A 24506-nucleotide genomic window follows, 5' to 3' on the forward strand; every position below is an offset into this window, starting at 1 on the left:
TATTTTAGGGTGTTGACATAAGGGGTGAAGCAAGGTGGCCACCTATTGTATTGTCAGCTCTTCCTAGGAAGGCTCTTATTTCAGCAGTTTGGTCTGGCTAACTTTAAATGGGACATCTAAGCTGAAGTTGGCAGGTTTTCAAATACATGTCTCCTTGGAGCCAATGTGTACTGTTCTGTACCATAAAATTTCAGCTGTTGAGGAAAGAGCAATTTTGCCTTCTCATCCCCAAAATCTAGAACAAGTCTAAGAATCTGTGTAGAAGTGTAACTGGGTAAATTATGGTATCTCCTGAGACAAAATTTTATGAACTTAATGAAAGCTATAGGGAGGAAGCATTTTAAAAGTCTAGGGGAAATACTTAGGACAGAACATTAAATGAAACAAGTATATAGTATTGTATATGCTGGGTACTCTGTGTTAAGACAGTACATTAAATGAGAAATAATGGGATTATGGGCAATTTTTAGTCTCTGTTTTTGCGTTTTCTAAGGTTTCTACCATGAACGTATTTGCTTTATAAACAGGGAAAACAATGCTTTCTTTTTTCTTTTTTTTTTTTTTTTCAATCCATTTCATTCCGATAGCTTGGCCAGCCAAGTGAAGCATATTGTCCACCAGGCTTTCTGGGATGTCTTGGAATCAGAATTGAATGCTGAGCCTCCAGAGTATGAACACGCCATCAAACTGTTTGAAGAAATCAGAGAGGCAAGTTGACATTGTCTGAATTAATTAGTGATTATTTCCCCCCAAAGACTGCTTTCATGTCCTCCAAAGAGTATTAGAGATGCTTTTTGAAAAACTGAGCAAGTTCAGTCACTGGGAGGGAATTTCTCTGCATCTCCTGGAGGAGGGTGGGGGCTGGGAAATAGGGCCATGGAGGGAACGAGGGAGACATTGAGCCCACAGAGTGGAGCTTGTAATCAAGAGCACAGCCTCTGGAGTCAGATAGACCTGTTTTGGTGATGGCCTCTCCCTCTGTAAGTGTCATTTTCCTGAGTGCTTACAGGATACTTGTAAGAATTCAATGAGATGACAGTTATAGTTTTAGATAACATTTATAAGACACTTGCTCCATGCCAAGTGTTGGAGTATTCATATATCCTCACCATAACGCTGGGAGGTAGTTATGCCTGTTATTTTATATAAAGAAACCATGTTCCCTGACTCACCCAGGGTCACATAGCTTTGAGGGGTACAGAGGGGTTTGAACTGAGGCCCCTGGCTCAGAGCCTGTGGTCCTGACCACATGCTGTGTGTATAAGTACAGTGTCTGCTATGTATTGATACTCAATATAGATTGCTTATGTAATAATATATTATAAATATTTTCTATCTAAAATATACTAATAGAGCCCATGGGGTAATTCCGTTTGCTCTTCTTTAAAGGGCTCTTTTGGATTCATGATCTGAAACTTGTTCTGTCTTTGCACGGTTTATCTGTAAACTTTTTGAAGTTCTTTCAGTAATATTGCTTCCTTGCCAGTTGCTTTCATTCTGACTTTATCAGTAATTTTCCATGAAGTGTGTGTGTGAGTTGGGGGGGACTTTAATTCAGAAGACAGGTCTTTCCTTTTAGGGTTGAGACATTAGAGTGCTCTCGTTGTAAACTTCTGTGGCATCCAGGGTATTAAAATATGAACAGGGAGCTTGGTCATGTAGATATTGAAATGAAAAACGACACCCTTTATTCAGGTAATGATGCTGGTAATTGTTCTTTCCCTTCCCTGTGTAGATTCTTCTCTCCTTTCTCACTCCTGGTGGCAACCGGCTTCGCAACCAGATCTGTGAAGTTCTGGACACAGAGCTCATTAGGCAGCAGGCCGAGCACAGTGCCGTGGACATTCAGGGCCTGGCCAGCTATGTCATCAGCACGATGGGAAAGCTGTGCGCGCCCGTGAGAGATGACGACATCCGAGAATTGAAGGCCACTGGCAACATCGTGGAGGTGCTGAGGTTAGCACTTTGGCTGCTTCCATTTTCTTAGAGCACCTTTGAGTTCACTCAGAAGGGGAGTGTGGAGATCCAGGAACACCACATAATCACAGTCTCTCAAAGGAATCCTTGGCCCTAGAAGAAAACCAAATAAGCAAGGAGAAGTCAGTCATGTACTGTGTACGTCGCGTTTTCAGATAGCCTGATATAACAGGGTTGTTTAGCTGGCACGTGCTGGGCACTGGGGATGCAGTGATGAAAACGACAGAGACAGTTCCTGACCTCAGGGAGTTTACAGTCTAATGGGGAGACAGACCCTGAACAAGGAATTAGAATTGTGATAAGTGCTATGGAAGGGGAAGTAGGAGGGCTAAGTAGAGCCTCCAACAAAGGGACCTAGTCAGGGATCTCGAAAGGTTTCCTTATTAGGGTAATGCTAGCTGCTATAGCGCATAGCCCAGGATTCTCAATGATTTAAGGGTTTCTTTCCCGTTGATGTCACAGTCCACGTCAGAGTTCTCGGTCAGGCAGCTTTCCACCTGTCATTCCGTGACTCAGGCTCCTTCTCTCCTTGGCTCCACCATTGCCCAGGTCCTCAGGGTCCTTTAAATTCAGCTGGTGAATGGGAAGGAGATCACAGGGAAGGCACACCCAGTGTTTAACCACTTTGGCCCAGGCACATTCCACTGACTATGGCTAGCCAGTTCCATGGTCCCACCTAGATTGAAGGGGGCCTAGGAAATGTGGTTCCTGTCGGGAAATGCATTTCCCAGCCACAGATATGCACTGTGGAAGGGAGCCGGGACCTGTGGTGGTCAGCTAGCCATCTCTGCCATGGCCTCTTTGAGGAAACGAAGTGTACATTAAAATCATGAGACTCTAATCTGGCTGTGCAGACAGTAACGTCTTTGTGATCCCACAGGAAAGCGGAGTCTGCAACACTTTCTGCCATTGAGGGGAACTTGTCTTCTTTTTGTGTGTCAATACGGCCACACTGAGAATTAAGTTTTATGAAATAGTATTGGAAAGGTGGGGAAGGAAACTGCCTATAGTAGGTTACTTTATGCCCTTGGGCACACTGATAACCTCTCTAAGTCACACTTTTCCCCATCTGTAAAATGGGCTTCATGTGTCCTTAGAGTTGTGCTCACCTCTGGCAGATTGCAATTCTTCAGTTGCAGAATCCTTGCTTCTAGTTGTCTTGTTACCTGTTTGTATGCCAATTTCTGTGGTGTTCATCTTGGTCATTTATTGAACACCTACTGGGTGCCACTGTCCCCTACATTTTATATTCATTATCTCATTGACTCTTCACAACATCCCTCCAAGGTCTATCATGTCCTCTCCTTTCACAGGGGAGGGAATTGAGGCTCAGAAAGATTGAGTAACTCGAGCTCGGCCACTGAGCTGGTCAGTTGCAAAGCTGCATTTGAGCACAGGGCTGCCCAACCCTAAAAGGAAGTACTTTCCCCGGTGCCTCATTACCCCACCCTTTCTTTTCTTTTTTTCTTACTCCTTTAGGAATAGAAACCATATACACTATGTTCAGACTCCTTAAAATTTTAGGGGCATTCAAATAAAAATTCCTTCTTGAATCTTTTTTGTTAAGAATCCTCGTTTATACTTCTTAGTGTCTTTCTGTCAGTCCCTGACTGGATGTAATGGCTCAGCTGGAGGTACTCCTTTTGCTAAGACAAATACTCTTGAGATCTGTAGAAGAATACATTTGGAAAGCATGTGTAATGCCCTCTGTGAAAAGTTTCCTTGCCAAATGGTGATTGGAATTTAAAAGCATTTTAGGGATGTTTATTTTTTTCCAGCCTAGAAAATAGATAAAATTTAATGAATTTCAGCTTAATTTCTTAATCACCTCTTTATTTTAACTCTGAAATTTTTAGACAAATATTTCATGTCCTGGACCTCATGAAAATGGACATGGTCAATTTTACAATTAAGAGTCTTAGACCACATCTGCAACGCCAATTGGTGGATTATGAGAGAACCAAGTTCCAGGAAATTTTAGAAGAAACTCCAAGTAAGTATAGTATATTGTATATTTATATTGAAATCGGGTGAAAATACGATAATTTTATTTTTGACATCTTTAGTGTCACTAAAGAATTTTGGCCTTTCTGTTAAACATTTTTTAGCTTCTAAAATTGACATCACAAACTTACAGCTATTTACTCTGCCCCAGGAACTGTGCTAAGCATTATTCATGTCTTCATGCATTAAAAACAGTATTTATTGAGCACCTGCCGTGCCCCAGACACTGCGTACGTGCTGTGGATACTGCAGTCAGTGAACAAAACAGAATGAAGCTGTGACCCCCAAGGAGCTGACATTCTAGTAGACAAACCAACAAATAAACATATATTGCCAGCGGTGTTAAGTGCTATGAAGAAAAATAGGATAAAGGCACAGACAGTAATGGGCAGGAGTGAGCGTGGGGAGTGTTTTTTAGAAGTGGACTGGGAAGTCCTCTCTAAGAAGTGACATTGGAGCGGAGTTTGCAAAGGACTGAGGAAGGGGCATGTGAAGATGTGCGAGAACATTCCAGCCGGAATTAGCTGCACATACAAAGACCCTGAAGCAGAAATGTGTTTGTGAAGTTAGGGAAACACAAGGCAGACAGTGTGGCTGGAGTGGAGTAGGCAGGGAGAGAGCGGTTGGAGATGAGGCTGAGAGGTAGACGGCGGATATGGTACAGGGCTTTGTTAGGAAAGGAGAGGAATTCAGATGTCATTCCAAGTGTGATGGGAAGTTATTGGAGAGTTTTGAGCAGGGAAGCAACATCTGATACTCATTTTTAAAGAATACTCTGGCTCTTGGGTAGAGAATAGAGTGTCCGGAGCAAAGAGGGAAGCAGGGGTACCAGGTAGGTGGTACTGCAGTTGCTCAGGCAAGAACTGATGGTGGCTTGGTCAGGTGGTAGTGGTGGACGTAGTAAGAAGGGGTCACGTTCTGGGTGTGTCTTGAAAGTAGAGTAACGAGATTTTCTGAGAGTTGGATGAGGGGAAACAGAGAGGAGTTGAGAATGACTCTAAGAGTTTTGCCTGAGCAACTGAGTGAATAGTGATGCCTGTTAGTGAGATGGGGGAGACGAGAGGAAGGAAGGTTGGGAGACGGTATGGAGTCAAGTTCAGTTTTAGATGTATGAACCCTGAGATCTTGTTTGACATCAACATGGAAGTGTCGGGTAGGCATTTAGATATAAGAGACTAGAGTAGTGGACAAGGGGATCTACATTTGGCAATCATCAGTCTCTTTATGGTAGATAAAGCCGCAGAACTGGATAGTAGCTAACATGCATAAAATGCTTATAAGACTATAAGTGCTTTACCCTTATAACAACTTTAGAAAATTACTCCCCATTTTACAGACAAGGAAACTGAGGCATAGAAAGGGTAAATCATTTGCCTCCATAATACAACTTGTAAGTTATAGAGCTGGGACTCACCCAAGCAGTCTGGCTCCGTGGCCCATGCTCTTATCCACAGTGTTACACTGACTGGGATTACCCAGGCAGTGAATATCGACACTGAAGGGGCCGGACCTGGGACTCCAGAGCATCTGGAGCTTGAGAAGAGGAGAAGGATCCAGCAGTGGAGTATCCAGAGAGGTAAAGAAAGCCAGGAGAGAGCAGTGTCCTACAGGACATGTGAAGGAAGTGTTCGGAAGAGGAAGACATTATCAGCTGTGACAAGTGCTGTTAAGTGGTTAAGAAAGATGAAGGCCACGGCTGGATCCCTGGATATGACTGTGCGAGGATCCTCCATAGCCTTGATGGCAGTGTTAAAGCCGACCGGGTGGGCGTCAAGACAGAGTGGGAGTGGAGGAAGTACTGCCTCATTGCATTCCTCAGTGAGGTGTTTGAACGTTGGAAAGGGCTTCTCTTTTATAATAGTCGTCACCACTAGCTACATTGTATTTAAGCACTTACTAAGTGCCAAGTTCTTCCTACATGCCAAACACTAAATTTATTAGCCCATCCAAGCGTCACAGTAGCCCTGTGAGGCTGCTCCTGTTATCATCCCATGTACAGATGAACAAATCGAGGTTAAGGTGCTTACCCTAGGTGACTGCTAGTGACTGGTAAAGCCTGGATGACCCAGCTGTGTCTCTGCCCCCAAAGCATGTGCATTCAACCACTGTGGGACACTGCCTCTCTGCTAACCAGATACTGACTGTCTTTGGGGGATTGGCAGCGGGAGCCCTGGCATCGGGTGGCATGTGAGACTAGATGACTTCTCAGGATCCTTCTACAACAAACAGGCTATGATTTCAGGCCTATGTTGTTTTAGTTCCAAAGGGAGGGAGGGATTAAGAGGAGTGGAACCTGAATAGAACCTGAATCTGGACTTTGTTCGTAGCATTTTCCTGAGATTTAGTGGTTGGTTTCATCTGTGTGTCTGTATATGTGTGTATATACACACATGTACACACGTCTCCATGTTTTGAATCAAGGTAGCTTGGAATCTTGAGCAAATTCCTTACTACAGGGTTGAATTACAGTTTTATTTATCTTGAATGATTTGTTTCTTTCCTTAAAACCCAGGCTTGGTGGCATGTAATTCATTTACACCTTTCACATTGACTTGGATATTTCCAGAGATTTAAGAATAGAATAAATCCAGCTGATATATAGAGGTCATTACTGCCCAGCTCTAAATATGTTCCCAGAGAAATCAAGAAAGCAGAGTGTATGTCAGTTGTTAATTATATCCTAAGTCACTTTGCCAAAAGTCGGCCACTGTGTCCTACTATCAAAATAAGAGCCTCGTGGCATTGCACAGAAAGACAAAAGTGTTGGAGTTTTGTGTGTACATGAGTTTTATAAAATAATTATTGGAAAATTAATACAGAGAAGTACTCTGGATTTCTGAATTGACTCCAAAAAATATTTTACTTTGCCGACAGAGACTTTATATACACAATTGCCTATTTAAAATATACCCAAGAAAGCCTTAGGCAATGATTGAGTGTATGTACTAAACATCAAAAAGGTAACCACATTAGATCCAACAACTGAATTACTTGTGGAAAGAGACAGAGTACCCCTGGGAGGTCATACCACAAGTAATATTTAAGCTACTCAGAAAGAAAAAGGTTTTATTTATTTAAATATCTTACAGCTGATAAAATGTTCTCATGAACTTCATTTCATGTGATTCTTTCAAAAATCCCACGGGACATACACATGTTTCAGAAATACATCACATGGCCTTATGATTCTTTTTGCTTGGCCTATAAGGCATTCAGGATGTATTCACAGAACATTTTAAAGATGAGCAAACTGATACTCAGCCGTGACCCACCCAAGGACAGTGTCACACAGTGAATAATAAGTAGTGGAGCTCGGACTAGAAGGTAGGCCTTCCACAGCTGAGCCAAGATGAAGCCAAGCTGCTGCTTTGGTGACTTTCTTTGGATTTTTCAGTTTTGTGTTATATCAGCTGGGTGATATTGCAATCAATAGAAACCAACTCTGGCCAATTTAGCAAAAAAGGAAGTGAATGGAAGGATAAGGCAATTCACAGAAAAGCTAAAATACCTACCCCGAGCAAGGCCAGAAACCAGGAGAATGTCAGGACTCTAGGTAGGAAAACCTGAGGGAAAGCTCCTGGGCTCCATAGTCAGGATGGTGTATGTATACTTCAAAACGGGCCATCCAGAGATGGTGAATTAAATTGGAAACCTACCAGGTCTCTCCTGCCACATATAGAGAGCAGAGGCTTTTTTGAGCACCTACTATGTGACAAATACCACCGGAGAAATACCTGATTCGTTTCCAAAGCAAATGGGTCGAAGCCAAGACGAAGCCAGACATTTCACACACCTATCAAGTTGTGCTATGAGCTAAGTCAAAGGAAAGAGAAATTAAAAATCAAAGTCATAGATTAGGCTCACAGTGATCTTTCTAGTGAGATGAAAATGAGACGAAGGCACATGAAACGTTTAATGATAATTTTTTTAAAATAGAGAAGCTGGGTCATTTCCAGTGGCACGGAACAAAGTGGCCAACAGCCTGCGCAGCAACATCCCCAAGTTTTATTGCTCAGACCTGCCATACATACCTCATCATGACTCTCCATCTGAGACAGACACACTGCAGTGGTAGGAAACCCAAAGAGAATGTGCAAGACTACGATCAGAAATGGATGGAAGGACAGGCTCAGAGCCTGACTGACAAAACCACCACAGCATTTCAACAAGGAAAGACCTCCTACTCCATCCTCTGTTCCTCCTCCTGCAGGGGCAGGGATCCCACCTCCCCCCAGTCTCCCAGGTCCTCCTCGCCCTGGTCTGATGCCAGCACCCCGTATGGGGGGCTGTCCCATCATGCTTATGACGGGCCCTCTCTTCCTGTGGGACCTGCTCCTGGAACGAGGCCGCCTGTGGCAGGCCACATGCCAATGATGCTGGGGCCACCATTGATGAGACCTCCTGGCTTCCCATGATGGTACCCACTCAGCCAGGAGTGACTCAACCAGACAGATAAGGAAAGAGGGGAGCCTCTTTCTATCAGTTTTATGTAACTTGTTCCATTTCACCAGAAGATCATGGTGCTGTGACTTGATGTTTTCTAACAGCATGACGAGGAAGACTCGCTCCCGCTTCCTATCAAAGAGAATAGTTTGGGAAGGGAGTCATGGGACAAAATAAAGCAATTTTCATTTGTATTGTGAAATGTGAAAATAAAATTGTCAATTCTTTTAGTTGGAAAAAAAAAAAAGAGAGCAGCTGTTTTTCAGCCCCGCTGTTCAAGAGAAATGATAGCCAGATCAAAAATTCAAAGGTGGGAGCTCTAAGAAGGAAGAGTTAAGGATAGATCCATACAATCAAGAAAAGCTTCCCATAGGGAGGGGGATTTAGGATTTAGGCTGGGTCATTAACAGCTGGCAGGATTTGGATTTAGAGAACCAGAGATAATTTCAGAGCGGTCAGCCAACCCTCCTTGGCAGGAAATCAGGGGCATGTATTGGTGAGGAGTAAAGTCTGGTGCAGCGCTTTTGGGCCCTCCACTGCTCTGGGAAACTCTTAGGTGAACCCACCTATAAAGCCATTGCCTCTTCTTGTGTTTCTTTCCTGGTTGACTAGGAGCTTCTTGAGTGCAGGGACTGGATTGACTCATCTGTGATTCCCCAGCATTTGGTGCAGTGCCTGGTATATAGTAGGTACTCAGTTACCACTGAATAAATGAGGGAATAGAAAGGCTCTTATTACTGTCCACGTGAAGAACTGAGGGTACAAGTGTCTTGTGGGCTTGCCCTTGCTTTTGGAGTCATATAGAACAGTTAATTACTAGCTTGTGGAAATGAAGTCTCAGCAGATCCATGAGAGAAAACGATGCTTCACTCTAAACTCGTGCTCATGCTGCTTTACCAGTCATACTCAATCCTGGTGACACACTAGGATCACTGGGGTGTTTGAACACAGATGCCTGAGCCCTGTCCCAGACTGATTAAATCAGAAACTCCAGGAGCTGTGCCCAAGATCATTTTTTTCTTTTTAAAGCTCCCCAGGTGATTCTAAAATCAGCCAGGATTGAGAACCACTATGCTACACTGTCGCTTTTGTTTGAGATAACTAAATGGGCTTTTAAATGTGTCAGCTGTAAATGATTAAGCTTGCAGTATAAATGCTTATTACTGCCACATTATAATTATATCCATGGTGATTTCCACTCTCTCCCTCTCTGTTGGATATCTTTCAAATAAAAGACTGCAAGTCTTTTACATCTTTAGAAACAGAACTAGAAAAACCAAGAACAACAGTTGCCAACTGAGGAGAAACAAAATTGTGAAATTCTGGGGGTTGGTGTTGCTTTAGTGTGGCAAACAGAGCTGCTTATAAATTACCACTGTTGAAGTGCTGGGTACGAGGAAGAATTTCAGGGTGACTGTTCTTTATTTCGTTGTCTGGCTCTTTTTAAAAAATCTGCACCTGTGTTCAGTGTGCTTTTTTTTTTTTTTAGCAATTGCCACCTTATAAATTCTACCAAATAATAATTTTATAAGAAATGTGGTATAAAAAGCAATTTGTTTCTAATGGGAAACCTTAGTACTGGGTCTAAAGTAAAGTGTGCACACCAGCCTGCACGTGCATTTTGCGAAAGGCATAGCTTTAATCAACACTCCAAGGGGACCAGGACCCAAAATGTCTAATAATCAATGCCTTTATTCTAAATACCTTCCCTGCACAAAACTCAAGGTCATGTGTGAGTTGGCCTGTCTACCATTCAGTGCCATCTGCTACCATTCTCTCCCTGCTGGTGTTTATGAACCAGCAATACAGATTTGATTGTAGCATCCAGAATGTGCCATGTTCTGTCATTTTTTCTGGTCTTTGTGTGGGCTATTTTCCTGGCCTGGGGCAACAGCCCTTTCTTCCGTTTCCCTTGTATCTTCAAGTGTCACTGATGGAGCTCTTTCTGTTACACTGTGCCCTGGACAACCTCTGCTCTCTCCATTCTCAACTATACCTTCTGGTATGCATTGTATTCTGCTGTAACTGTTAGTTTATAGATCTGTCTCCCCATCTCGATGAGGGGTATGGCTGTCTTTTCATTCACGCCCAGCTCCTCACATAGTATCTGTCATGTAGAATGCACAAGTGAAAGGATCCATCAGCTGTAGGAAAAATGTGTGGCCTTCTCACTTGTAGGTGCTCTTGATCAAACTACGGAATGGATAAAAGAATCTGTAGATGAAGAATTACTTTCCCTTTCTGAGACTGCTTCAACTCCCGGCGCGGAACACAGCTCCAAGCCAAGCCTGAGGCCTACACTGCTGCTAAATAACAGTTATTTGAAACTGTTGCAGTGGGATTATCAGAAAAAAGAATTACCAGAGGTAAGTGATTTTTTTTATTCTTCTCTGAAGTTTACCAATATTTTAGTTCTTAAGTTTCAGCTGTGAATCAGCTGGTCTGTGTTGCATGTGGTGTAATGACTTTCCTGAAATCAGATAAAATGGGAGTTTGGATTATTTGCTTATTTTACATTTTCATGGTATTAAATTTCCCTTTCTATTTTTCCACTTCAAATAAATGTGCTAGACCCTGATGACAGATGGAGCACGTCTTCAGGAACTGACAGAAAAGCTGAATCAATTGAAAGTCATTGCCTGCCTGTCCGTAATTACCAATAGCATCGTGGGTTCTGTCATAGAAGGCCTACCTGAGTTTGCAAGCAGATTAAAAAGGATTTCAACTGTTCTACTTGAAGGCATGAACAAAGAGTAAGTTCCAAGTGTTGTCACCTGCTCCCCCTTCTATTAAGGCCCGTATGCATCTCCGAGCACGAGAATAACCTCGGACATCTGGACGTGATATTCGGGACTGTGCTTTAGAGAAGCTTATCTTACACCTTCTTTTCTAGAATTTCTTTTAATATCTCTGAGGGCTGAGATGTCCTTTCATAGGAAGGGAGAGGTCTTTTCCATGACAAGTGCCAAGGTGAGTGTAGGATTTCCACTGAGGATGGTTATATGCAAAAGCTCTTCTTTGACAGCGCTGTGGAAAAAAACAATCAAAACCCAGAAATCCACCAAGCTCGGTGTTTAGAGTGCCCTATCAAAGAGGCTTTCCACATTAGTTGTTCCGACACCATCTTTTTTGTGTAATGAGGTGTTTACCAGCTTCACTGATCCAGCCTGCTCTCAAGCCTTTAGAAGTGGTGGCCTCTCTGTCCTTTAAGGATGTTACTTATACAAGGCCGGTGAAGGTGTTGTTTTTGTAAAATTCACCTCCCAGATCATACCTTCGTTGTGTATTAGAATCCCATTGAGACTTTGCATTTCGATCATCTCGTTGGGAATCCTGTCCAAGTCAGATCCTAACCCTAGTCAGTGACCAGATGTGTCCATGGGTCTCAAATGGTCAGCGCCTCCTGCTGGTTTTGCCTTTTCAGGTGTTTGCAGGGACTTGTACTCTGTTCCTCTCACTGAGGACATGCACCTGTTCTCCCATATTCCCGCCCAGTACTCAGCGAGCACGTAAATTATCTGATGAAACCCTAGAATATTAAAGCCAAAAGGAGCCTGAGCAGTTACAGAACCCAAAGTTCTCATTTGGAGCTGAAGCTCAGAGAGAGAATAAGATTTACCTTGGGCTGCACAGCAAGAAAAGGGCAAACCAAGGCGTGAGCCCTGGTCTGACTGTCTCAAGGCCCTGCCCTTTCTACTGATTCTGGTGCTAACCTGCCAGGCTCATATCTTTCACGCTTGGGACCCGAGACCTGTAATGAAAAGAAATCTCTGGTTTTGCAATTGGTCTCACCTTAGTGTTTCCCCACATTGGGTAACCATTCATTTCCAGAAACTTTTTAAGCCTCTAGTGAGCCCCCAGTGCTGCTTTAGTATTAATATAAAGCATATAGCAGTGTGGTTACTAAGAGGACAGGCTTTGGGATCTAAATCCAGGCTCTGCTATTGACTTGTCATGTACGTACCCTTGAACAAGTTCCTGAATCACCCTGGGTCTCACTTCCTCACTTGCAAAAAGAGAATAATATTTATGCTCACCTTGGAGTTATAAGAACATCCAAAGTGATTCACGTGAAACACTTTGTACAGATGTGTGGCACATAGTAAGTGCTCAGTACATGCTGCTTTTAATAACTATTTAGTTGCTAAATCGTCCTCTTTATAGTTGTTCTGCCTATCCTGTTGTTTTATTGTTTTGTTTAATCCGCTGTCCCCCCCACCCCCGTCTGTGTTCGGAAATGATTATAATCAGTTCTCAATTATCCTCATTATGGATGGGGTAATAACATTGATAATAAAGAAAAGCAGATGATTCCAATAGTCAGTAGACCCAGATGTCATTTACATTGGGCTTGATGATGCATTTGGAAAACTAGCAGGAATTTTGCCTTCTTTATTATGAATAACAAGTCCTAGTTTATGCTGAAATTAATTTTTCCTTTAGCCTAAGAGCTCACTGATTAAAAGCAGGTGGAAGCTAGGAGGAAGTTGGGTAAAAGTTAGGAGGTAAAAGTTTTGCCGTAAAGAATCTAACGTTGGGTTGTAGAAACCCAAAGGCAGGTCCAGTGTGGATTTATAACAAATTCCAGTGAAGGCAGAATACCAAGGACTTACTTCTTATTGTTGTTAATGATGATAATGATAAACAGTTTTTTTTTTTCTTTTTCTTCTCATTAAGCCTTTACTGTGTGTCTGACAATCTGCCAAGAGCTAAGCTAGTCACATAGCAAGTTCACTGGTAGAGTCGGGAGTTGAACCCAGGTCTGTGTGACACTACAGCTTATGCTGTAACCACTACTTTATACTGCCTCCGCTCATTGGGCCTTTAATTCCCATTTTGAACAGAGTTATCTGAAAGACCCTTTCCGGATAGTGAGATGCAATTTTCAGTCTTTATTCCCAGTAGAGTGGACCCAACAAATATACTCTCTAATTACTTCTTTTTCCTTGCCTATTAATAACCCACTGCTAATTACCTTTCATAGTTTTTCTGTGCTCTATATATTTGCGCTATTGATCAGTCACTTGCAAGTAGCAATGAGAAGGCGCTTATCTTTGATTATGATAGATCAGGAGTTTGAGGTAATTTACCTTTATGGTATTGACCTCTGGATATCTTCATTTCTTGTTTTTGATTGGTGTTATAGATTTACTGCTCAGGCAGAAATAAAGGAATTGATTCTACCTCATTTTCAAAGCTAAAAAAAAAAAATCTATTAATAAATCCACTCAGGCCAAAGGGTTTATTTTAAGAAATAGGTCTTTTCTTTCTTTTCTGATAGTCCTGCATGAAAATGGGATTGCAGACTTGTTTTCAGGGACCACGTTTTTCTATCTATGCTTTCCTGTATAAACACTACATACAGATTAGTGGTTTTAAGCGTGTAAAAATATGCTACAAGTAAGGGTTAGTGGTTGGGAGGAGTTACTGTTTTCTAAGTTCATCCTAATAGGGGTAATTGTTATCTGTATAAACAAAAAATGGTAGATATTTAAAACAAGTTGATATTAAACAACAGCAACAAAACTGAGTAAGAAAAACTTTCCCTGATCGGATTTTGTTTTGTGTTTTATAGGACCTTTAACTTGAAGGAAGTCCTGAATTCTATTGGTGTTCAGACTTGTGCTGAGATTAACAAGACCCTGATGGAGAGAGGCTTCCCCACTTTAAATGCTGACGTTCAAGCTAATCTCATAGGTCAATTTTCAAGCATCGAAGAAAAGGACAATCCTATCCGGTCTTTGATTGGTGGGTCCTCATGTTTTTATTGGTCTCTGCTTCAAATCCAATTTGCTTTCACTTGCTGGTTATGACTAATGTTAAGTGTTAATCAAAATTTAGTCTTAAACAGATTACCTGCTTCTTTTGGAGAATAAATGTTGAAAATATGAAGAAAGTATTAATATTTTCAAAGGTTTGGGACTCAACTACTTCTGTGTGTATATACATAGTGGAGCGGGGGTATATTTCAGGGTCTTCAATCTTTCTATCCCGCCAATACATTTTTATGGAGAAAATAAAATGCTGCCAGTAATGTTAAAATCCTAGTAGATAAATACAACAGTCCAAACCAGCCGGCCATATGTTCACAGAAAGCAGATATTGGTCCTGCCGTGAGCTAGCCTAAGCCAGCTGAGGACCCATTCTTACTCAGGCTTAAAGAGACAGCGTGAAAAGGTTGTGGAATTGGGAAGCATAACGGGTGGGCTTTTTTTGGTACTTGCTGCTAAAAAGTGAATATCTGGGTGTCAAATTGTGTTGTTGAATGGGGAAAATGAACAATGTATCCTTAGGACCTTTTCTGTTTCCTGTGCCAGAGAACCTAGACTTCTACACTAGCTTAAGCAGAAGGGGAATGTATTTTCTCATATAACTCAAAAGACCAGAGATGCGGCCGGCTGCAAGTACTGTTTCCCATGAGCTCAGACTGTGTCCCCGGTACTAGTTCCTCTACCGCCAGCCCTCAGCACTGCCTTCCTTGGGACTGTCTGTCTCATACGTAGTCTCTGCCTATCCTAGGAAGACAGCTTCAGCTGAAAATACATAAGTCAAGCCAGAAACAAGGAGTCAGCTTCCTTGTAATGACGCCAGAATTGCGTCTCATTGGCTCCAGTTGGCCTGACTGTTGGTCATGTCCCGTTCTCGAATCAGTCTTGGTGGCCAGAGGAGAAGGAACTTAGGCCCGAGACATGCGTTCAGTTCCTGCTTTACTGTAAAACCTGGTCTGAGTGTAGGGGACAGATGGTTCCCCCCAGACAAGATCTGGGGCTGTGGCCAGAAGAAGGGGGAGAGGGCACAAAGCAGGAGTCTGCTACAGAGGGTGAGGGATAAAGACTAGAAGGAGGAAATGGCTGTCAAATTAGAACTTACGTGCTAACATTCCAGGACTACTTTGCAAGGTTTTGAAGTACAACATTGACTTCCCTGAGAACACAAACGCTTGTTATTTATTTGAGGCTCTCAAATAGTTTCTCTCATCCTTATTCCCGTGATACAGGATGCTGGAGATCTAGGTCGCACAGGCCCCTTAAGAGCTCAAGGTGTCACCCCTCCCCCAGAAAAGAGCAGCCTGGCGTGCAGTGCTACAGGCTGCTGAGGTGACAGGTGATCACAGCCTAACCACAGCCGCCTGTGGCTGAACCCTTTCCTGCATAACTTTCATTGCTGACATACACCTGTCCTCAGCCCGTAGTCTCCAGCTGATCAGCTAATGTCTGGAAGATGGTATTCTCAGAGGAAGGGGGGGGGGGCAGACTGTCTGCGGTCTCTGCCACATACCGCCAGCCCCCCACTAGTGTGCAGGCCTCATGAGAACGGGGTGCATGTTTGTTCACTGCTGTATCCTTATATTACGCTGGGCCAGTAGATGACATTGAATAAATGTTTGTGCAAGGGGCGAATACTGTGGAGACTTTGAGTGATTAAGTGACTCTCCCCTGAGGTCACATAACTAGCCTGTTGCAGAGCAGGGATTGTTACTGAGCCTGTCTGACTCTGGAGCTCAGATTCTTAACTGCTCTGGTGGGCACTGCTGGAGCCCTGCTGCTTGGGCAGGGTGGCCAGGGCACCCAGGTGTCCTCTGTGCCCTTGCTTTGGGTAAGAGAAGTACTTGCAAAGTCAGAAGAGAGAGGGAGGCTGGGGGCCAGCGGATGCCCCACCCCAAGGTGGCTGCTTACAATCCAGTAAAGCAACTTTTTTTGAACCCACTCTTCCCAGTCCAACTTTCCTGTTCTTTTACAAATTGAAAGCATTTTTTAACCTCAAAGTATTGTTGCTTAGCAACTTGAATGACTCACTTGAGCAGCTCTCCTTGGACTCTGGAAACCAAGGACACACCTTTGGCAGCGACTCAGTTTTGGCTGCTCCTAATTGGACAAATGTTTCTGTCATTTTAGTCTTGGCCTAAAAACTGACTCGTCCACAGAGGAGACAGAACGTCAGCATAATAACAGTTTTAAAAGAGTTTTATTCTCTAAACAATCTTGCGGGAAAGTGTTTGGACCATATTTGTGATGAAAATAGACCTGGGCTCTGGAGAGTCAGGCAACCAGTCTAACGGGAAATTTAGTATACAATTGATTCTTAATTTTTTGCCCATAAGAGAGTTAGAATAAATTAAGCGCTTAGAGGACATAAAAAGGATGTGACCATCGTTAGCCATGATTTTCCTCCCTGTTCACCGTCTCCATGGCCTGCCTTCTTTTGTGCTTAGTTGATGTACTATTTATTTACAGTGCAATTACAACTCCTGCTGTGGCTCTTAGCCTTTTAAGAAGATAATCAGAAAAGTTTCCTTCAAACCAATTTTTTTAAAAATGCATATTAAAGCCAGGTAAAAATTATTTATAGACTACCTACTGTGTAGATTATTTGCATGCTTATCGCCATCTGTTTTTAAAAAGCAATTTTCAGTCGTATAGGTGATGCATACATGAATCGTTTCTTCTTGCTGACAGATTTACGGATCAGGCATCCATTAAAACCTTTGACTGCCTTCTCCAGCACCCATTCCTCCCTGACTCCCATTGCTTTCAGTTTGACTGATCTTTACAGACCTTTTCCATTCCAGTCTCACTTTAATTCAGCCAGCATTTGTGACGTGCCTGCCACATGCCAGACCAGGGCTATAAGGACAAAAAGGACACAGCCCTCACGCTCAGAGAGCGCACTGTCTAAGCGAGAGACACAGTCTCCACTTAGCAATAATATGGTGTGATAGTGTAACAGATGTGAGGGAGAGCCACAGCAGGAGGCCACTTTAGCCTTGGCACTGAAGGCTGCTTTTGACTTGGGGCAGATAATGAGGTGAGATGGAAGAGAATTCTAGTAAGAGGAAACAATTCTAGCTAAGACGTGCACACAGGATATTGGGAAATGGGAGTTCTATGTCAGATCTGGCTGGAACGTGATTTTTGGGAGAAGTGTTGGAGATGAGTTTCATTAATGTCATAGTTGTCTGTATTTGATGGAGTTTGTTCTCCTTAGTAAACTTATTTGTGAGATTTGTGTTTCCAAGGCCAAAGAAAGTCCTTGGAACAGCATGGGCTGTAGCAAGTCTGGTTTGTCGGGTCCTATTTGCCCAGTACTTGTGCAGCCTCCTTCAGTCTTGCATTTGCATGCTTCTGTGAAGTACTCTGCAGCAGATACACTGACACAGAAAGGGTAAAGCTGGCAAGCAGGAGTGCCAGTGGGGGTGGCCTTTCCTTGGTGCCTCCAGATGGTTGGCCGTGTATGGGGTGAATGTATCATGTATTGTCCAAACCAGGACATTTTTGACAGTGTTCTTTTTACTTATGCCAAGACCACAGGCATAAAGTTCAACTGTCCTGGGAAAACCTGGATGTGTGGTCACCCTTGCCATGTGGTAACTGGGCCCCTCAAGTTTGCCAGCTCTCTAGATTTTTTTTAAGAGGAAGCAGAAATTCGGATTTCTATGTGAAATCCTCTAATTTTAAATGGTTTAAAAACAAAACACTGTGAGGGCCAAACTGGCAGTGCCAGTTTATAAACTCAGTTTTAGTGTACATAACTAAAATTATGGGCATTAAGTATTGAAGTTTTGTAAAAGATTCCCTGCCCTACCCCAAAAGTACTCTACATTTTTATCAGTGAGCTATATATAACTGCAAAATAAGTCACCCTCAAACTCCATAGCTTAAAAAACAACAACAACAAACATTTAGTATTGCTCAGAAGTCTGTGGGGGCACCTGGTAATTCTTTTGGTCTTGCTGGCCTCACGCATGCATTTGTGGTCATCTGTGGCTTGGGCAGGTAGCCCTACTGATCTTGCTGGGTTCTCTCAAGGGTTTGGGAGTTGGTTGGCTACAGGTTGATCTCAAATGGCCTCAGAAGAGCAGGGCTTTCCTCGAGGTGGGCTTTCAACAAGCCCACATTGTTCACATAGTAGGTAGAGAGGGCAGATGTGAACCATGCCTCTTAAGGCCTTGGCATGGAACTACAGACTGTCATTTGTGCTGCATTGTGTATTGGCCAAAGCAAGTCACAAGGCCAGCACCAATTCAAGACCTGGGGAAACAGACTCCAGCCTTTGATGGGAAGAGCTGCAAAGCTACCTTGTAAAGGGCATGGATATAGGGAGGGTAAAGAATTGGGAGTATTATTGCAATCCACCTACCGTAGCTACTGTTCTCATTTTGTTTTAATTATATGCTTTAATAATGGGACAGATAAAGATATTTTACTTTTCCCCAGATAAACGAATCCAGCTATACTTGAAGAGCCTCCTTTGTCTTCCAAGCCCTCAAAAATGCATGCCTCCTGTACCTGGAGGCCTTGCTGTCATTCAGCAGGAGCTGGAAGTGCTAGGCTATCAATACGCAAACATTGTGAATTTCAACAAACAAGTGTATGGACCATTTTACGCAAATATACTTCGAAAGCTGCTCTTCGGTGAGGAAGGCCCCGGGAAGGCGGATGCCTCATCTCCTGCTAACTAAAGAGGAACTAAGAGGAACTGACTGACATTGGACGACAGATTGGAAATCCAGCCCTTCGGTACCCAGTCTGTTTCCATCAATGGCATTACAGATGTGGCACATTCTCAGTCCTGTCCGTGGTGCCATGTTAGCCCGCGTCTGTGTAACCCAGTAATGGTAGCATTGCAGAAGACACGCTCATCACCTAGGCCCATTCATGCGTCATTTTCAAGTTCAGAAGAGATGTTTTTCATGAACAGAAAGCAATTTGTAATCAATTATATTACCTATATAATACTTGTAAATGTTTTCTTAAAAGCATTTATATCTGGCTTATTCATTCAACCCTTAAGGAGTTGTATTTCCTCACTTGTCACTATCAAATCGAATGGTTTTTAACTTTGGTACAACTTAAAAGGGTTGAAAGTTGTGAGAATAACAAAGGGGATTGGTATCCTGAATACATTATGTGAAGGAAGCATAATTGTATTTGAAATGTACAATGAAATTTTATTAATGTGTAACAAAAACTTACATAGTAAGTCCTAAAATTCCACAGATGTAGCTATTTACATTTTATAATACCAATTGTCAGTATTTGTGTAGAATTTAAATTTATTACCTTATATGCAAATTTTAGATAAAACCTCCCTTGTTCATTTAGTGAAAATAGAAACAAATGCCTTCTAAAATTTTATTCTAGAGGTTGATTTATTCTTGCAATCCTGCTCTCTGAGAGATAATTTTTGCACAAATCTCTTAGTGAATGTCTTTGCATTTCTCAGGCCATTGGTAAGGATTATATAAGATTTTAATATTTTTACATAAGGCAGATGGTTTGAATTGGTTTACTTATAAGAAGGGAAGTTAACAAAACAAGATGCCCAGGAGATCCCCATTCTCAGTGATGGTCACAAAAAAAGAAATAGTTAAACTTTGGATTTTTTAACCATATAAATTGCTAGCAAATGCCTGCTGTGCTGATTAAACTATGTGACCCTGCTGTGACCAAGATGCTCTTCTAAGTAGCGTCACCATGTGACATTCTTGAGCATTAAATCGAAACTTGCCAAGCTGGCGCTGCTTGTCATTGGATGTTAGAAAATTCTGCCTGTCCTGGAATTACATGCTTCATTTGAAGTGTTAAGGGGAAGCACTACAGTTTGGGTGGACTCAGTCCAGAAAGTGCTTTATTTACATAAAACACATTTTTGATTGTTTTGTTTTATAAGGACTCATTGAACCTTACTAGGATGGTGGAGAAGAGTGGTAAGAGGTCAAAAGGAGTTCTCTCCTCTCTTCCTCACCCCATTTTCTTCCCCACCACCTCCACCATTATGGTGCTACTCCTTTATTTGACAAAGTTCTAGGAAAGGAGTGTGTGAATAGATTATCTCCAATCTTCACATTTTGGAGTGATCTGCCAAAATTTGAGGAAATTTTGAAAGTCAATTTTTTTTTCTCACAATGACCAATACATATAAATCAGCCATTCTGTCCATTTAAGCAGCTGTACGTAAGTTGAAATTTACTGAAGAGCACGTTATTAGTTTTACCCATTTCTTCCCTCTTTCTGTTTGCACGCTGCCCATGCTTAGAAACCATAAGGTGCTGAAGATTTGTTTTCATTTTCTCTTGAAGTAGTTTTCAACTTTGGGGCATGGGTGGCAGGGAGGGTCTGACATAGAAAAGTAGTGTGATTTTTCTTTTCTTTTTGTCGCTTTCTGGGTGAACTGTATACTGAACAGGAAGACCAGCCAGGTGCGTTTTTCAATTATCAGATTGGAATCCAGCTGGTATTCTTATATACTTGATTATACTGCAGTTGCCAGCAGGAAAACAATGTACAAACTTTATTTTTAATGCATTTAAAATGAAGGGCATTCTGCTTTTTTTTCTTTTTCTAAGTGGCAAAGTAAATCTCAGTGTCTCAAGTCTGGATTTAGGCAACTGCATTTATTAGGGTTTTTAAATCATATCCCCTAGCATGTTATTTGGTTTTTATCTCAATGTTTACTTCTACTTTTAGGGTTTTCTTAACATGGTCTTGTTTTGTAATGTCAGTTTTATTAAACACCATACACACATTTTCATTCATCTACTGCTAAAACATGTATTGTGTGCACTGTTTAATTTTAAACATTAAACATTGTTTCAACACAGCGAGTGTCTGTCTTCTAAACCACTTTTGGGTTGCTCAGGGCTGGCATATAGCAGTCTTTGTTGTGGTTGTTCTAGAATGATTCAATGCTGATCGTCGGAGTCTTACAGACATGGGGTCATGTTTATTCATTCAGTCAGTCAGCAAACACCTACTGACCATCTATTATGTGCCAAGAAGTATCTTAGGTGTTCTGATAGATAACTAGAAGTTTATTACCTAGTAAGAACAAACTTGTGAACTAGGGCTGTAAAACATAGTGCTAGAGGAAAAATCATCACTCTATTTCGTGGGCATCCTTCTTGAGCTAGAACATGAGGCTAGGCAGGAACTTGCCAAGAGCCCAGGAAAGGGAAAGGCACGACAGGCCAAGTGCCCGGTGAACACAACTGTGTAGAGAAACGGTGAGCCCAGGGACCAGCATATGGTAGAAGAGTAAAAGTGATGAGAGGAAAAACAAATGTAAAACGGTTCTGGGGTGTCATGCTGAAATGTATGGTTTCTGTCCTGAAAGATAAAAAAATCATTGAATCTTTTGAAAGAAAAAAGTTACGAACAAATTATTGTCTTGGAAAGACTGCCCTGGCAAAGAACACGTGCTGTTGGTGCTGGAATATGCCTGTGTTGTGTGCATATATGCACTTACATACGCACACACGGTACAAGCAGTAGAAACAGACTCTGGCTATTTAATCTGGGGAATCAGGCTGGAAAAGTGGGTAGGAACCAAGGCAATGCCACGCTGCAGGACTCCAGCCAAGGTGGATTCAGTGTGTGGCTTCAGAGATCGATTTCTCAACTGTCCTTGCTTCTTTGCCTCATTCGCTCAAGACTCAGTCCTGGATATCAACATTCAGTTGGAAAAATCTAGGTCAAGTGCCCAGGCTCTAACTTGCAAGGGATGGGATGAGCTGACCCTTGGACTCCTGTGGTCCCGCCAATGTCACCCAACTAAGGCTTTCTCCCAAATGGGACGGGAATGCTGAGGGGCAGAAAGAGAAAAACAAGTCCACATTCCTGAGGTCTTTACATTTTGATTGTAGGAAAAGTATGAGGAGACCACCCACTGCAATCACAGAAAGATGATTCAAGGAAGGGCAGAGTCACATGAAGTCAACCTTTATTAGTGTGTGTAGATGAACTGCTGACCGTGTAGCTCCCAAGTCACAGTCGCCTCGGTAGAGCCTTATTTCTCAAATTATAGTTCAAAGCAGGGGGTAGGTTAGTATGGTATGGGCAGGGTGGCTACTCCATTCCGCCATTCAGGGACCCAACTTCATTTTGTCACTCAGCTGTCCCCTACATCTTCAGAGTCTTCTCCATGCCCTCAGTAGAAAGGGAAAGAAAAGGACTGCCCACATCCACCCATGGTCTGTTCTAGAACCTAATCCTGTGGCCTCATGTAATTGCAAGGAAGGCAGGAAAATGTGCCCAGGAGAAAGAGGCTGACATGCATATTGGGAAGCATTCAGCTTCCTTGAACACAAAACCTTCTTTTCTTAAAAATAAGTTTAAAATCATGTGTCTACTCTTCTTAGTAGTATCTCCCCAGAACACTGTGTTCAGAGGATTTTGAAGCTAGATCCAAGATAAGCAGCAGAGAATTCTGTGTCTGACTGGCAAAGTATGCCATGGGCCTGGCGAATGAAGTGACACCTTTTGTGCAACATATTTTTACTTCTGACTAGACCCCCTTCTTGAAAATAAAGTTCAGTCTGTGCTCCCTCTGATAGTAAGTTGCAAAATTTTCCATTCCTTCGGTAAAAGTACCAGACTGAGAGTCACAAGACTTGAGTTAGAATTCACTTCTACCACTTAATAGCTATATAAACTCAAGCCAGCGTTTTAAACTCCCTGAACGCTCTAAATGGAGGTTTCCTATCCTACCTGCCGATTCTATTCCCTGCTTACCTGGCAGATATGGTGAGAATCAAATGAGATAATGTACTTGAAATTGTCTGCAAATTCTAAAGCATAGTGTAGCCAGAACACATGAAAATAACTGTTAATTTATTAGTCCTGAATCTCTTTCAAGCTTCAAGAGGTTTTAGTATTGTGAGACGTGATGATTAAGTACTTAAGTGCAAAAGAACAAAAACTGTCGTATCTCATCAGAAGCATGGTTCATTAGGCCCAATATTGTCACTGACAGAGAAACTCAAGGGTATGTGGAAAGCTGCAGTTACTGTCTTGGATGTCATCTTCAAGGGATAGTGACAAAACCAACATGTTCTGATTTCCTTTGGTAATCAATTGGGCCCTTATTCTCCATGATTTAACCTGATCTTTTAGAGACTGTTTGTATAATCAACTTGTGTCCTCTTGTTCTCTATTTTTGAAGTGAAGCATTATCTTTTCATTTCTAAGCTTACTACGTTAGCCTCTTTCAGGTTTCAGAGAAAAGGGACCTAGGGATTTAGTATAAGGCTTTATGGAGGGGGGAAAAAAGGAAACCCAGGAATGTATCCCAGCAGCTGCACTTAGACTTGGTCAAGAACTTGAATGTAATTTTTTTTCAGTATAATCATAATAGCCACCAAGCACTTACCATATGGCAAGCACCACCGTTAAGCACCTAATATATATGCTCTCACATAACTGCGAGATATGCTGTGAGGAAGGTGCTATCATTTTTCCCACATGTGCAAAATGAGACCCAGAGAGGCTAAGGAAGTCATCCAAGGTCACAGAGCTGGTAAATGTATTTGAACCCAAGGAGTCAAGCCCTGAAATGTGTGCTCTTAACCACTTGCTACATTGGTTCCTTAGGTCATCCAATGAAAAGTATTTCTCACGGTCGTGTTGCTACCAAATGCTGACTTGGTGTTTACTTCTCTGCTTCTGCTTCCTGTTGCTGCCCTTCCTTTTGGTTCATCTTAATTAAAAACGTCGCAGGAGAGAGAATACAATTGGGTGTATTTGCCACTCCTTGGTATGCATTCCTCCTCTCCCACGGTCCCTCATTGTGTAGGGGTCTCATGACAAGCCACCTTGGCTTCCTTATATGGCTGCCTTTGGCAGATTCCTAGTCCTATTGCTTTTGGCAGGATGGTGATGTCACATGACACAAAGTAAGGCTTTCAGGGAAAAGCCTGTGGGCACGGCAGCTGCTAGAGATTTTTGGACCACCCGCCTTACTCAAAATGCAGAATGTTCTCTGACTACAGTGGGGACTTCTGATTATGTTCCTCCTCACCTTCCTCTCTGTGAAATAACAGACTTCAAGGATCCCCCTCTGCCCTCGCCTTTTCAGACTGAAGAGCCCTTATTCTTTCTCCAACATTGTTCTGGTCTCCTCTAGTTCTATCATCAATGGATTCAGGTATAGAAATCAGGACCATACCTATTTTTTCCCAGCCTGAATGCACGAAGGTTTTGAAGAGAGGATAATCTTTTTCTTTCATTTCTAATTATGAGCCTCTCATAAGAAGGTCTAACTGTAACATGGCAGAAAGGCCAATGATGATCAGCCCCAATGGATTT

The 24506-nt window shown here is 42.3% G+C and overlaps 1 protein-coding gene and 1 pseudogene across 3 annotated transcripts in view; both read left to right on the forward strand.

Moving 5' to 3' along the window:
* The window catches only part of TCP11L2 (t-complex 11 like 2), a 35377-nt gene extending 14353 nt beyond the window's left edge, over positions 1-21024 (forward strand). For all 3 annotated transcript variants that reach the window (XM_074326251.1, XM_019728449.2, XM_074326252.1), the window contains 7 exons: positions 588-708; positions 1736-1956; positions 3834-3970; positions 10603-10790; positions 10996-11177; positions 14000-14172; positions 18639-21024. In XM_074326251.1, coding sequence (XP_074182352.1) covers positions 588-708; positions 1736-1956; positions 3834-3970; positions 10603-10790; positions 10996-11177; positions 14000-14172; positions 18639-18883 — 1267 coding nt within the window. In that variant the 3' untranslated portion in view covers positions 18884-21024. The remainder of the gene's footprint in view (positions 1-587; positions 709-1735; positions 1957-3833; positions 3971-10602; positions 10791-10995; positions 11178-13999; positions 14173-18638) is intronic.
* Positions 7916-8580, forward strand: LOC141568826 (U1 small nuclear ribonucleoprotein C-like; annotated as a pseudogene).
* Positions 21025-24506: the final 3482 nt, after the last annotated feature.

This window comes from Rhinolophus sinicus, linkage group LG02 (assembly GCF_036562045.2).
Source record: "Rhinolophus sinicus isolate RSC01 linkage group LG02, ASM3656204v1, whole genome shotgun sequence".
NCBI lineage: Eukaryota > Metazoa > Chordata > Mammalia > Chiroptera > Rhinolophidae > Rhinolophus > Rhinolophus sinicus.